The sequence below is a fragment of the Ictalurus punctatus genome, chromosome 4, assembly GCF_001660625.3.
Source record: "Ictalurus punctatus breed USDA103 chromosome 4, Coco_2.0, whole genome shotgun sequence".
NCBI lineage: Eukaryota > Metazoa > Chordata > Actinopteri > Siluriformes > Ictaluridae > Ictalurus > Ictalurus punctatus.
Window position 1 is genome coordinate 19,873,312 of NC_071284.1, and position 15,235 is coordinate 19,888,546.

At 37.8% G+C, this 15,235-nt stretch overlaps 1 protein-coding gene across 1 annotated transcript; it reads right to left on the reverse strand.

Moving 5' to 3' along the window:
- Positions 1-5,985: 5,985 nt before the first annotated feature.
- On the reverse strand, positions 5,986-12,806 carry lmo2 (LIM domain only 2 (rhombotin-like 1)). The gene is made up of 3 exons (XM_017466504.3): positions 12,227-12,806; positions 10,142-10,357; positions 5,986-7,437 (listed from the first exon to the last, which is right to left on the reverse strand). Exons 1-3 carry the CDS (start codon positions 12,265-12,267, stop codon positions 7,215-7,217), a joined length of 480 nt encoding a protein of 159 aa, XP_017321993.1. The 5' UTR covers positions 12,268-12,806; the 3' UTR covers positions 5,986-7,214.
- Positions 12,807-15,235: the final 2,429 nt, after the last annotated feature.

Consider the following 15,235-nt stretch of genomic DNA (forward strand, 5'->3'; position numbering starts at 1 on the left):
AACCCCGACACGCCCTCGGCAGTGTCGCAACGCCAGCCGCCACACCCACAAAACCCACTCACACACACACGCCTCCTCACTGCAGACAGCACCCACATAGAAAAATAAAAACCTAACCACTGGATCACTAAAACCTGCCTCTTGTGAATCTGTGCTCAGCCCTTCCCCGGGCTAATTCCCTTACACACCTTACAGAAAGTTTAAAATGTGCAGACTACTACTGCCATCTGATCTTACTAATTATTCGTCACTGGACATAACCAACATTCAAAGAGAAAATATGCAGAAATTATTCATCATTTTGAACATGAATACCACACGCCAGAAGAACTCAAACTTACACTGCTTAACAATGTATAGACACGTACCCGTATAGGAATCACAGATACACAAATTAGTTATGGTTATTCCAGCTCTTGTTAGTGAGTCAGTTCATTTGACTTACCTACATTTAATACTGCTGTGAAGGTACAGTGCTCTCTAAAACCAAATATTTAGGCTCAACATTATCTCAACGGGGGGGATGTGACTTAGCCTGATACGGACCACATTGCACATGTCTCACTTCGGTCCTTGTGATTTGGCCTCAGAGTTAGGCAGAGACTGTAACCTCGGGTCTTTTTACTTTTCAGGTTTTTATTAATTTGTTAAGTACATCACTTACAAGGAACAGGTTCAAATGTCAGCTGATCAATTTTATCATTAATCAGGCAAAGATGTCGATATGCCTGTGCAGAAGAAACAACGTGGCACAACACAAACTGCCAGTAAAGTTCTCTCCGGACTGATAACATCAAAAAATACTGATTGATTTTAATTTTTACAGAAATATGTTTAAGCATTTGTTTAAGCATTTTTATTTATATATATATATATATATATATATATATATATATATATATATATATATATATATATAATGAGTCACCTTGACTTTAATGTGTAGTGTGAAGTTTGATAACTAAAGCATTGGAAAAAGGGGAAGAAAAAAGGGGAAAAAAAATCTCTCGCACGCGCACTCTCCCTCTCTTGCGCGCTCTGTGTTTAGATGAACGTCATCATGGAACTCAAAACACTTTCATTCAGTTTCCAAACAGGGAAACACACGGAATTCGAATTAAAAGAATGATTTGGAGCTCCGGCGCGCATGCTTCTGACCAGCCGTGTACACAATCTAAATATGGAACTGTATACAATCCGCTCAACACGGTCTCAATCCAGTCTGGTGTCATGCCAGGAGACTGAGGAGCCGGGCCGGACTAAGACCCTCGTACATAACTTGTAACACGCACAGTAACACCATAATCCTAAACAAACAATAAACACACATAAAACCCTTTCAGGCGAACCACACAGACTGTTTTGCAAAACACCAATCATTTTTGAGTTATGGCAACTTTAAATTAATTTCAACCAACGAACCACACTGAGTTGGAGAAATCACCTTTTCCTCTACAGTCAAATGTATTCAATTAAAACTCATTTAATAATCTGTATAATAACCACAAGTTTTTAACTTGATTACTCATAAAAATCATGTTGTTCCAACTAGTTTTCCCACATTATTTAAAAGGAATTTAAGTGTTATGTACTTAATTACCATAATTGTGAACACAATTTTTATAACTTACTAACTTCAAGTTGTATAACAGTAGTTACTAAAATACTACAAATATTATACCTAACATCTCTGCAGGATTTATAGACAAGGCACTGAATGAAACGAGCAATATAGACAAAAAAGAAACACTCTGTGTCGACTACTTTTTATCTCCCATAGAACTATCCACAGCCCAAAGGCTGCTGAAAGAGCAAGCTAACTACAATTGAGCTATTGAGATTATAAGGCTGTATGTGTAAATGACAAACCAAACCATGTATTCTATAATCTGGGCTAAGACCTCCTTTTAGGCCTACAGAAAACTATTCCTTTTTTTTTTTATCTCTCTGCTCACACGTCATAAAAGAAAAACCCTTTATTATAACTTAATTTGTGGAATATAAATGAAAGGTCCAAATGGACTTTCTCCTCCACATTTCGAGCGTCTGACTCACTCATTTCTCAACAATGGCTTCTGGGGCCTGAAAATGCACACTTTTTTTCCACCTTCAGTCTTCCTTTTTCCCTGGATCACACAATCTGGGAATATGTTTTTATATATTACAGGTCTAGAAATTCTGATTTACACAATGGGCAATCAGGCAGATGTCTAAAATATTTACAATGTTCTTGACTGCTCCCCAATTTTTAAAACATTCATACAGCAGTTATTGATACCAAAGTAATTATAATACAAACAGTCCCACGCGACTCACACAAAGTCTGTACCAAATTCAAAACATTCAATGAAAAAGCAGAAATATCTCACAACGTTCTGTGTTACCCATCTCAATCTGAAAAGCACACACAGTGTTTTTTTTTTTTTTTTTTCTTTTCTTTTCCCTTTCACACAGAAGCAGGCCTGCACAGAAAAAAACACACACTCACTCACACTTATCTCCAAAACTAATTTTTGGAGTTTATCACACACACATGCAAGCTCTCACACCAATATTATATTCACACACTGTTACACCTATTTATATTATCACACACACATTTGTTAATACACATTCATACACCGGGCACGCTGGGTCCGTTCCCTAAGTTGCGTGACCCGGACCTGGGCCCAGGATTTATACCCCTCTCTATCCAGACCTGGACTCAATTCAGCGGTTTTAGGGGTCCCCCACCAATGCAGCCGCCACCTCTAGTTGCCGGTATCTGGGGTTTGAGGCCTCAACTCCACCTGCTTCCTATCCAGCCCTGGAATCCTTCACCAGCAGTATTGCAGGACTTTCACTCACACAACACATATACAATTTCATTAAACAGTCTTATGAACCTTATACATAGCCCTTATACAATTACAATCGGTTCACACTTCTCTTACCTCTTCTCACTCACCCAAGGTTCTTTTGGAGACCAACTTTAGTCTTTCTTCCCACCTGTAACAACAGATCACTAAGACAGAGCTTTGAAATAGCAGGTGTCTGCAATGCCTTCTTTCTACACAGCCTATCTGTTGCTTAGAGAGTGAAGTCCCACAGGAGAGATTACAGACATATAGATCTTAACCCAGTCCCATCTGGGGTGCCAAATGCTGGCCCAAATTTAGCCTATCACCCAAAGACACTTAAAATTCAACATAGAAGCAAATACTCACATCTGTAAACCCAGTTGGAGATAGGAAAAAAGACACCAGCCATGAGTGAGAAGAAGCAAGGGTCCAGATTTATTGGTTCCGTTCCACCACACGAGATCCACACCAATGAGAATTCTCAGAAGTGATCTGACACCTGGAGCTCAAGCTCCAGTATTTATACTGTATTTACACAGTAGATAACCAATATATTTTAGAAAGACCATGTTATCAATACCAATAGGGTTAAAAAAAAAAAAAAGCTAATCTACATTACCATGATGTTTAAAAAGAGGCTTATCAAATTTACCATTATGTTTTGAAAGAGGACTTTCAAATTCATACAATTTGTAAAGCTGCTTTGGGACAATGTCCATTGTTAAAAGCACTATACAAATAAAACTGAATTGAACTGAATTGAATATGAGAAAAATATATTTGAAGTAAATTCCCATTGATATTTACTTTTTTTTTTAATACACATGGGTGTCTCCCCTTTGGACAGAGCTGCAGCCTGCCGCATGCTTTGAGTGCCGTTGGAAGCGTGCATGCACGAGTCAGGTGCGCTAGTGCTCAGCGAGCACACACTCTTCGAATGTTGACAACTGTGACATTGTTTACTGTGGACACGTGTGTTTGTTTTGTTTCTGTTCTGTCTCCTTCCTGTTTTGTCATTGGTTGTTGTTCGAGGGTGTGCCATCATTGTTTTCAGCTGTCAGCACTTAACACTGATTAAGTTCGGGATATATAGCCCTTGCCTCACAGTACACTTCGTGGAGTATTATAGTTAAGTTATGTACCTTGATAGATAGAATAGCTCAATAGATTAATTTAGGTTAACGTTCAGTAGACTTGCTCTCTGTCGTTATCCAAGCCGTTCATTGTGAGTTTTGCTTAAGTGACTTTGACCAGTGTTTCCGTCCCCTAGCCTAGCCTCGTTTTGTTTGTTTGCCTGATCGCCTGACCCCTGCCCGTTTTCATGACCACGAACTTTGTCTTTCCCATTGGATTATTCTGCTTTGATTCTGTCACCTGCAACTGCTTCTGTCTCCACCCATGGTACGTGACACTAAGAACAGGAAATTGTTCAACCATCACTTCCTGTTTTACAGGGGTATAAATATGAGTTAACCCATAGGCCAAATTCCCTTAGTCATTCATAATGGGTTAGACCAAAGAATATAGCTGGGATGTGCGGCAAAAGGTTGCTCATCTTAGAAATGGGAAGTGACTATAAGAAATTAGCACAAGCATTGAAAATGCCCATTTCCACCATCAGGGCAATAATTAAGAAGTTCCAGTCAACTGAAAATGTTATGAATCAACCTGGAATTGGAGGTGTGTCTATATTGTCTCAACGCACTGTGAAGAGGATGGTTTGAGTGGCCAAAAAATCTCCAAGGATCACAGCTGGAGAATTGCAGAAGTTAGTTGCATCTCGGGGTCAGAAAATCTCCAAAACTACAATCCGAAGTCACCTACATCAAGAGTTGTTTGGAAGGATTTAAAGAAAAAAGCCTAAACTCCCATCCAAAAGCACACTCAAGCATCTTCAGTTAGCCAGACACTACTGGAACTTAAATACCCGAGTGCCTCTTCCAGAAAGCTTAAAATGGGTCATGGTTGGATCTTCCAACAGGACAATGATCCAAAACATACATCAATATCAACACAAAAATGGTTTACTGACCACAAAATCAAGGTCCTGTCATGGCCATCCCAGCCCCCTGACTCAAAACCCATAGAAAACCTGTGAGGTGAATTGGAGAGTTCACCAGCATGGACCTTGAAATTTGAAGGATATGGAGAGATCCTGTATGAAGGAATGGTCTCAGATCCATGATCATGCATTCTCCAACCTCATCAGGCATTATAGGAGAAGACTTGGGTTGTTTTCACATATAGTTCATTTAAGAAGAACCAAACCCAGTTCACTTAAAGTGAACCAGAAAGGGAACCAGGTGAAAGTGACCTCAGTCCTTTTGGTGTTCACAGTATAGTGGACTCAAAAGAGAACCCGTTTTTTTTTTTTGGTCCTCTTCAGCAATGAAGTGATCTCAGACCCTTTCTTGTTCACACCATAATTTCATAAGAACTCAGACCCCAACGTGCACCCAAAATTTCATCCAAGGCATCATAGAAGGGACAGGAATCCTTCATTTTAGCAGATTCTCAACTTCGACGCATTTTGTCATGGCTGCAGGTATGGCAAGCCTCCAGGTACACGTCGAAACGAAATGCAAAGCGGACTGGGACCTCATTGCTTTCACATATCACGAAGAAATCAAACCAAACGGACCCACAAACAAACTACACTCAGACAACCTCCAGAGGTGATCTGAGTACAGTTCACTTTTGGGTCCTTTTAGGGGGGTCACAGATCAGTTGGTTTGTTCACATATACACGCTGAACCACTCCAAGAGCGTTTTGAGGGCTCAACCGAACTAGGTGTGAAAACACCCTCAGAGCTGTTATCTTGGCAAAGGGAGGTAGCTTTTGACGAAGTATTGACTACAAGGGTGCAAATAAATGTTACACACCTATATTTAACTTTTTTTTTTTTTTTTTATAAACCTGTGTTTTGGTTGCAATTGCTTGATATCCATGAGAGCAGAGTAATGTTGTGAATTTCTTTAACAAAAAGGTCAAATGGTTAAACAATAAAGAAAATTTCACAGCCTTTTTACTATTCCTTGAACGAATCTATGCATGTACCCCTTGTCCCCACAGTATCCTTTGTAAAGCCAGCATGTTCTTTTATTTAAACGACACAATACACTTATAAACACAAACAGTAGTCAATTTAATGTGTCAAATCTGACAATTTTTTATTTAAAGACTGATCATTTCAATTTTTTTATTCGCATAATACTTAAAAAATAGCATACTGAATACTCACTGTAGCATGTTTACCAAGTGAGCCCATTTCCTTATACATGTTTTGTAAAATAAGAATTATTATTCTACAATTTGTACATGGATTAAAAGGAATTAAGTCATTAATCTCAAGTCACTGAATAGGTCTTTGTGTCAGCTATATAAGATTTAATGAAATTTCAAATTAAAAAAGCAGATAGGGCTAGAGCATGTACAAAGAAATGTTTTAGATGGCTTAATGATTACCTAGTTCTTAACTCAAATGACCCATAATGAAAAAATGACCTTTAAATTAATAGAATTAAATGAAGTAATTGTGTGCCAAATTACAAGTTTTAACTAAAACAAATTCCACCGAAGAAAAATTAAATCCTAGTATATTCTGTAGAGATTTAAACCCATCCAATCTACTTTTTTATTTTCTGTTACATACAACTTAATGCAACAATTCCTGGGTCAGATTTATCTGTGATAAACTCCACTTAACAGTTACATCAATGCAAAATAAAATTACAGCACATAAATTTAAGGAAAACATTATAAGGTGAAAAAACATTTGATACTCATTAAGATGTGTAATGTGGAGCAGCATGAGTCAGCTGTTCAGCCAACATGAAAATTGACTATGCTGGTGACTATGAGAAGTTAAGACCGCACTTGCAAGAGTCATAGATTAGAACTGTCCAAAAGGCACCTAAAGGGTCCGTTTGAAGTAGGCCTAAACAGGCACCAAAAGTTTTGGTGCCTTTATATTTTAAATAAAAAGGCCACTAGCATCCTACTTAGAGGCATATGACCTACTTATATTGAGAAAATGGGACCTTTTAAAAAATTATTCTATAAAATGTATCCACATACATTATTTGTAGCCAGTGTGACTCAATAACAAACTACATTTTTATTTTCCAGTGTGTATGACTATCTAAAAAAAGGTTTGTGAAACAGCTATTATTGCCCTCATACATTGAAAAATGTCTTCACCTTTCCCAAGGCAAATGAAATCTTGGTTATGTGCTGGTGAATTGAAAATATTAAAAATATATTTGAAACTCAATTCTATAGAACTGCACTTGCTTAACTGTTATGTAGCTGTTCTGTAAAGTAGTAACTGTAATAAAATTTGGCCACACCAGCTTTCAAGTCGTTAAAGGAAGTTATCGTAAGTTGCTGTTGAGTTTGGTCCACTCAAAAATGTCCTGCTCACATACAATGTCTGTGTTGATAAGCAAGTAGCGGTCACCAACACAGAAATGCTTCTGACAGGCTGCGCATTTGAAACACTCAAGGTGGTACACTTTGTCACGAACCCGCATTGTCATTTCAAATGCCCGGATCCTCTTCTCACAGGAAGCGCAAAGCCCATCCTGACCAAACAGTCTGCAAAGGAAATAGGACATCTGACTGAGTTTATAATACACCTCACTGAGTCCCACAGTTACTAATGTTTTTTTGTACATTTATAGAAGTTGTATGCATTGAGCCACATTTATCAATCTTTTAGTGAAGTTGTATGTAAACATTTGCATAAGCCAAACCAAACAAAATGTATCTCTGGATTTACAAACTTTCAGAAAGGCTGACTTTCTTCATACTCAAGTGCATATGCTGATCACCTGTAAAGTGCAAAGCACATTCCTGACACAGGAAAATATGTATTTTTGTGATGCACGCAAAACTCCATAAAAGTTCAAGTGCACAGAAAGAATGAACATGGTAAAGGCTGAAAGGCATAAGTGGACATTATTTTAGAAGAAGAAGAAGTAGTAGTAGTAGTAGTTGTAGTAAGCGCTAAATCTTCCATCAGATGAGGTATTTGTTTACGGCTTATGGTTATGCACAGACAGCCCAGCACAGTCTCCATTCATACAGAAGAATCTTATTTGCCTTAATTTATGGGTTTGTGTTGGCTCACTTTCTTTATTTTTCATCTTCTTTAATTAATGCCAAGAATATAAAATGACTTGGTTTCAGATTTTTTTTACTTAGCCCCTGTATTAGTGAACCAGCATTAGGATGTGTTTTTTTGATAGAGACTCTAAAGCCCTTCTATAATCCGCTCCAAAAGTATTTAAACAGCAAGGCCCATTCTATTCTTTTTGCTGTACATTGAACACATTTGGGTTTGAGATCAAAAGATGAATATGACACGATAGATGAGAATTTCAGCTTTCATTTCCCCATATTTACATCTAGATGTGTTCAATAACTTGAACACTAAAAGAACATGGCACCTTTTGTTTCAATCCACACATTTTTTTCAAGTGATCAAAAATACTGGAACATGTGACTAAGAGGTGTTTCTTGCTGCCCAGGTGTACCCTGTAAAATTGATTGTTTAAATAATTAATAACTCTATATGTCTACTCGTGGTTTGAGCCCTAGGTTTTGCCTGTGAAGACTGCATTTGTTGTTAAAAATTATAAACCTACATGAAGACCAAAGAGCTGTCAATGGGAGAAAAGCAAGCCATTTTGAAGCTAAGAAAAGAGGGAAAATCTGTCAGGGCAATTGCACAAACACTGGGCATAGCCAATACAACAATTTGGAATGTTCTGAAAAATAAAGAAACCATTGATCTACTAAAAACCAGACACGGAACAGATTAGCCAAGGAAATCAACAGCAGTTGATGACAAACATTGTGAGAGCTGTGAAGAAAAACCCCAACAGCAACAGTTAGTAACATTACCAACAATCTACACAGGACAGGGGTAAAAGCATCACAATCCACCATTCGAAGATGACGTCTAGTGCAGAAATACAGAGGCCATACCTCAAGCTGAAAACCACCCATGAGCAGTAGGAATCAGAAAAGCAGATTGGAATACAGAGATAAACCACAAAAGTTCTAAAAACAAAATTAACCTCTACCAAAGTGATGGAAATGCCAAAGTGTGGAGAAAATATGGATCTGCTCATAATCCAAAACATACAAGCTCATCAGTCAATCATGGTGAAGGTAGTGTCATGGCTTGGACTTGCATGGCTGCTTCTGGAATGGGCTCACTAATCTTTATTGATGATGTATCACATGATGGTAGTAGCAGAATGAATTCAGAAGTCAACAGAAACAATCTGTCATCCAATGTACAGAGAAATGCATCCAATCTAATTGGGAGGATCATCATGCAGCAAGACAATGACCCAAAAAGCACTGCCAACACAACAAAGAACTTCATGAGGAGGAAAAATGGAAGGATTTAAACTGGCCAAGTCAATCACCAGACCTTAACCCAGATGAACATGTAATTCACCTCCTGATGAGGAAACTGAAGGGAGAAACCCCCCGAAACAAACAACAACTCAAAGAGGCTGTAGCACAAGCGTGGAAAAGCACACAAAAGGAAAATGCAACAGTGGTGATCTCAGAGGGTCACTGGCTTAATGCATTATTGCAAGTAAGGGATGTGCAACCAAATATTAAGCGTTTTTTAATTTAAGACTATCTCACAAAAAATTGGGTGGTCTGCTATCAAAAGTGCCATGTTTTAAATTGTTTAACATATCTAGATGTAAATATCAGGAAATGAAAGCTGTAATTATGATCTATTGTCTGATATTCATCTTCTGATCTCAAACCCAAATGTCTTCAATGTATAGTTGGAGGGGGACTGGCCTTATTGTTCCAATAGTTTTGGAGGGGACTGTATAAACCAGTCTAGATGAGGGAGTCTGCTAAATGCTGTGAACATAAAAAATAAGTAATTTAAACACAACATTATATTTTGTACATATAATTTGCATGGCTTACTGCACTTTTAAGTTGAAGTCGATCAAGTCAAGGTTTGCAACGATTAATCTTTTTATGCATAAATTTTCACACACTCAGGAGCATTGTTTCAAATTTGCAGTATGTTCATGAATACCAAATTTCTTGTGTAAATGCTCATACAAATGACTTATGAATAAATCTATTTATATTCAGCTTGATGTGCAGAAAGAAATGTTCAATCAGATTTAATCTTAGAATTTAATTTAAAACCACTTAAAACATTGAATAAATTCACTTACCCAGTATTCAATTTTGCAAGTACTCTTAAATTGTAATCATGGTCCTCAGAATGAATATGCTTCACACTCACCTTAGGTAGTCTCTTCGACACAGCTTCCTACCGAGCTTGTAGTACAATCTTCGGCCAACCTCTCCCAGCCGGCAGCCACAAAGGTCACAACTCAGGCAGTCCTCATGCCAGTACTGCTCTATGGCTTTCAGGAAAAAACGGTCTCCAATGCTTTGCTGACAGCCACCACACATCAGCATTGACGGAGGCACCTGGAGGACCTCATCCACTAGTTCTCTGTGGAAGGGGCCAAAAAAAAGTTAAAGTTATAATTTTTCTTTGTCTTAGTTGCCATATAAGCTGTAAAGACCTTCACCATTCTAATAATCAGCCTACAGCATTCATCACCCAAATTGCTGCATCTGTGCATATAAGAAGAAATAAAGCAGTCTAAGGAAAAGTAGTCATTCACCACAACATAAAATGCTGCACTATATATGTCTATTCCAATGCCCCTTGTCACACCACTGCCTGCTATCTTTAAGATAATGTACAACATTATTAAATGCCTTAAATGTCATACAGTACCAAGGGTGCCAATATTAATGGAGGGCACTGTATGTGGGTTTCTGAACTCTCTAATATGAACTGACACCTCCTGAAAGTCCTGCCCCCTCCACCCTACTCTCATGTGCTCTTAATTTGTGCAGGTTCCCTCATTTTCAACAAAAGGAGAATATTTAGAATTAATTGATATTAAATAAAATTATCAAAATATGGCTGGCCTGGATTACACAGGTACATATTTAAAATATCTAAACTTCTTACTAGGATGCCAATGAAAATCGGACAAAATGGTCAAAAGTCACTCCATGTTTTTCTCTGAAAAGGAAAAAAGGACAAAAACTTTGACATAAAAGATTAAACAGGCATACAATAAAGTGTTAGATTTAACACTTTACAAACCATGTTAAGGCTGTCATAATTAGAAAGTGATTAAATAAGCAGTCTATTTTTTTTTTTTTACCTCTCCTGCATGCTCTTGCTCAACACTTAAGCAGCGTCAACAGTCAAAATGTCGGCCATGTGGACATTAGGCAAACGATTTGAATAAAAGAATTATAATATGTATTGTAATTTTTTAAAAATCTGTTTGCCTCACATTAGTGTAGAATCACTTAACAACCCACATTCCAGCTTGTCACAGTTCCTGACTTCACATCTGATAATAGTATGCCTCCCCTACTCTCCTTAAATCTGAAATAATGGAAATGCTAGGGCTGAATGCTAACAGCAGAAGACCACATCAGGTTCCACTTCTGTCAGCCAAGAACTGAAAGTTGAGGATGCAGTGGACACAGGCTCACCAAAATTGGACAGCTGAAGACTGGAAAAACAGAGCCTATTCTAATAAATCTTGATTTCTGCTGAGGCACACAGATGGTAAGGTCAGAATTTGGCACCAACATAATGAATCCATGGACTCAACCTGCCTTGTGTCAACAGTCCAGGCTGGTGGACTTGATGGACACTACTTTTTGAAGCAAAGGGTCATCACACAAAATATTTGTTTCATTTATTACTGTTTACTGCTCTTTGTAGTATTTTTTTTAAGTGTAGAAACATCTAATTTAATTATTTTTGAAGGCATCTTTGCACAGTACTAATTAATATATGACTAAGACCTCTGCACAGTACTAATATATATATATATATATATATATATATATATATATATATATATATATATATATATATATAAAATCATTTATTTATTTATGTTTTATTAGTACTGTACAAAGGTTTTAGGCACATGCAAAGATGCCTTCAAAAATAATTAAATTAAGTGTTTCTACACACACACACACACATATACATACATATGTATGGCAGTGGTGGCTTAGTGGTTAAGGCTGGGTTACTGTTCGGAAGGTCGGGGGTTCAAGCCCCAGCACTGCCAAGCTGCCACTGTTGGGCCCCTGAGCAAGGCCCTTGTCCCTCTCTGCTCCAGGAGTGCTGTATCATGGCTGACCCTGCGCTCTGACATGCTGGGGTACGCGAAGAAAACAATACGTCATAGCGCTACAGGCTGCAGTGAGGACATACTCTGGGCGATTCGCAGGAGCTCTGACAATTCTAGTTTTGGAAAACCAAAAAGCCACTCACTCGTTAACTTCCATGGTCTTCCTCTCAATTGTAGATGCCATGTTAGGTCGCACTATGATTCCCAATTGCAGCAGGACACAACTCGGTGGATTCGGAGGTGTCTCTTCAAAGAGGAAATGCTCACTCGTCGGTTGCACTTATACTTCTGGCAAACACAAGCACGCGCGCTCGCACACACACAAAAATAGGCACGAAATGTCCGTAAAAATACACCTGAGAGCCAGTATCATTCAGCTTGTCGACCGCGTGTTGTAAAATTTGCCCATTTCCAAGTCACACGTTTCAACGTCCCGAAGATGAACAGATAGGTGCCGCTAGGGTTTGAAACAGAGTCACGCTACTGGCTGTAGACGTCTTGTATATCACGCTGTCAAGGGGGGGGAAACCCGAGTTCATCAGAACTATTGTGATGCAGTCACAGTCTTATGAATCCTGAAAGTCAAAGATCATGACGAGTACACGGCATCTTCTTGTCGCATGCTTCGACTACAAGCGGAACTTGTGTCCTTCGTTTTTGTACTGCAAGTATTTTTAAGTAGCCCCACCCACGTGGGCTGTTCTACTTTCGTTTCCCACTTCCTGCTCACGACAGTTCGACAGTGTGAAAAGATATAGCGCTTTTACAAGGAAGCACTGAGCAAGCCGTGACACACATTCGGTAATTGCAGTTGCACGAGCTGCGTCACCACAATGGTTCAGATCTAAGATACGAAGATAAAATCTAAACATTTGCCATACATTCTGGAGCTTTATCTGTTAAAACTAGTGTTGTTTGTCCAGACTACACGCTCATACTTATTTTCTTATATATATATATATATATATATATATATATATATATATATATATATATATATATATATATATATATAAATCCTTATTAAAATTACACTGGCCAACATCGATTGAAAAAAAAAAAAAAAACTTAGGTTTTAGGGTGTTCAACCATACATATACTGAACATGATTATTCAGTAGGCTGCTGTTGAAACTGTCAACCAATTATTTATGCAGTAATTAAGCTGAAATTCTGCCCTAAAACTGATCTTGCAGACCAAACAGTAAGTCGTAGAGAGCTGAAACTTTGAGGGAAGGTAGTACTACAAGTTATAGTGCTACATCGTCGCAAAGTTTTGGCCCGATCAGCCAGATGGTGGTGTTATAGTAAGCATTTTTAGAAAAATAGCCATAACTTTTGAACCGTTTGTCACAGACTTAAGTGTCTTATATCTTTGGAATCTTTGGGGTCAGGCGAACAAAAGGTACATCGTATATCCGATTTCCGTCTATAAAAAATCTTTTTTTTGTAAAACCTACATGGTGGCACTATAACACAAAAAAAACAACAGCAACTGAAATTGGCTGTAACTATGGAACCGTTTATCTGATTGACTTCAACATTTGCATACAGTGTCTTTGACTCAGGTGCCATCACTGTCTATGAGGACATTCACGTATGTTGAAATCAGGTTTCGGTAGCTATTAGACAAGGTTAACAATGGCCGATCTGAACAAAACTTGGTGAACCTATTTGACTCTTGGTCTAAGAGGTTTGTGCAAAGTTTTTAAAAAAAAAAAAAAAAAAAAAAAAACGGTCACTATTCGGTGCTATCATGATTTTTGTAGGTGTTAACTGTTGTATATAGCGCAGTGTTTTCAAAAACACACATCATATATACATCAAATGATAGTTCTTCTCATTCTAAACAACTTTGTCTCAAGAAGCATGGTGTCTATCAAACCGTTCGGTAAATATTTCAGATAATGTTAAAAAAGTACTTTTGCAAACTAGTCATAGGTTTTTCACTGAATTTCAACAAAACAAGTGCTACAAGATTTGCTGGAGTCTATTTATTAATAATTATCAAAAAAAGTTTAACTTTAAATTTTACATGTTGACGCCATGCCAAAAGTAAAGGTAGTGGACTTGGCCACATTAGTTACATGGTACTAACTCTTAAACAGAATGATATATTTTCATCAAACTTGGTATACTTATGTAAGGGCTCAGTCTGAGGTCATATGACAAAAAGTGTGGAGTTTGGCCATAATAGTAAAAAAAAAAAAAAACATGAAAATGGCCAATCTGAGGACAGATGTTTAAAAAATTACTGTGTGACCAGTTGGTGGCACTATAACAGACCAAAACATGAAATTGACAATAAATGTGGAATCATCCATCTTCAACCACTTACTCCTTTTCAGGGTCACAGAGAACCTGGAGCCTATCCCAGGGAGCATTGGGCACAAGGCGGGGTACACCCTGGACAGGGTGTCAGTCCATCGTAGGGCACACAATCACACACACATTCACACACTACGGACACTTTAGACACACCAATCAGCCTAATAGGACTGTGGGAGTATTTCATATTCTATCAACACAGTGTTGATTATCTTAAGACTACTTTGTGGGCTCTTAGTTTGTCTCTTTACATCAAGCTCTGCCTGATATTGGTAAGGAAAAATATTATCTGCTGCCAGTGCCAGGTTCACTGAAGGAGAGAGCAACTGGACCTTGAGATAAAACAACAAATTCTGTGTGGATTGGCCACTCCCATTTCCTCAGGGACATTACATGGTCTGTAGCCTGCAGAGAGATAACAGAAATTGCATATTCATGTTGTATAACTTGTAACAAGCATGTTAAATTGGAATTAACTGCACTGAAAAAATATTGAAGTGAAATTTTCAAAATAAAAAAAAAAATCCTAGTAAATGTAACATTACATTTTAATTAAGGTTTACCTGGCAACAATGATTATTCTCCTAAAAATAGTACATAAATTGAACAAGCAATTTTCTTGATTTATAAGTATATTTTATCCAAATTAACTACATAAACCTTTAAAGGTAAACATCATTATCATTACATAATGGTCAATAACACATTTAACAGTTCCTACCAGAAATAGTATGGCAATGAGTTGATGCAATCACATCAACCTTCATAAAGACTGAACTGACAGAACCCAAGATGATAAATGAACTAAATTGTGTGTGCGTGCAT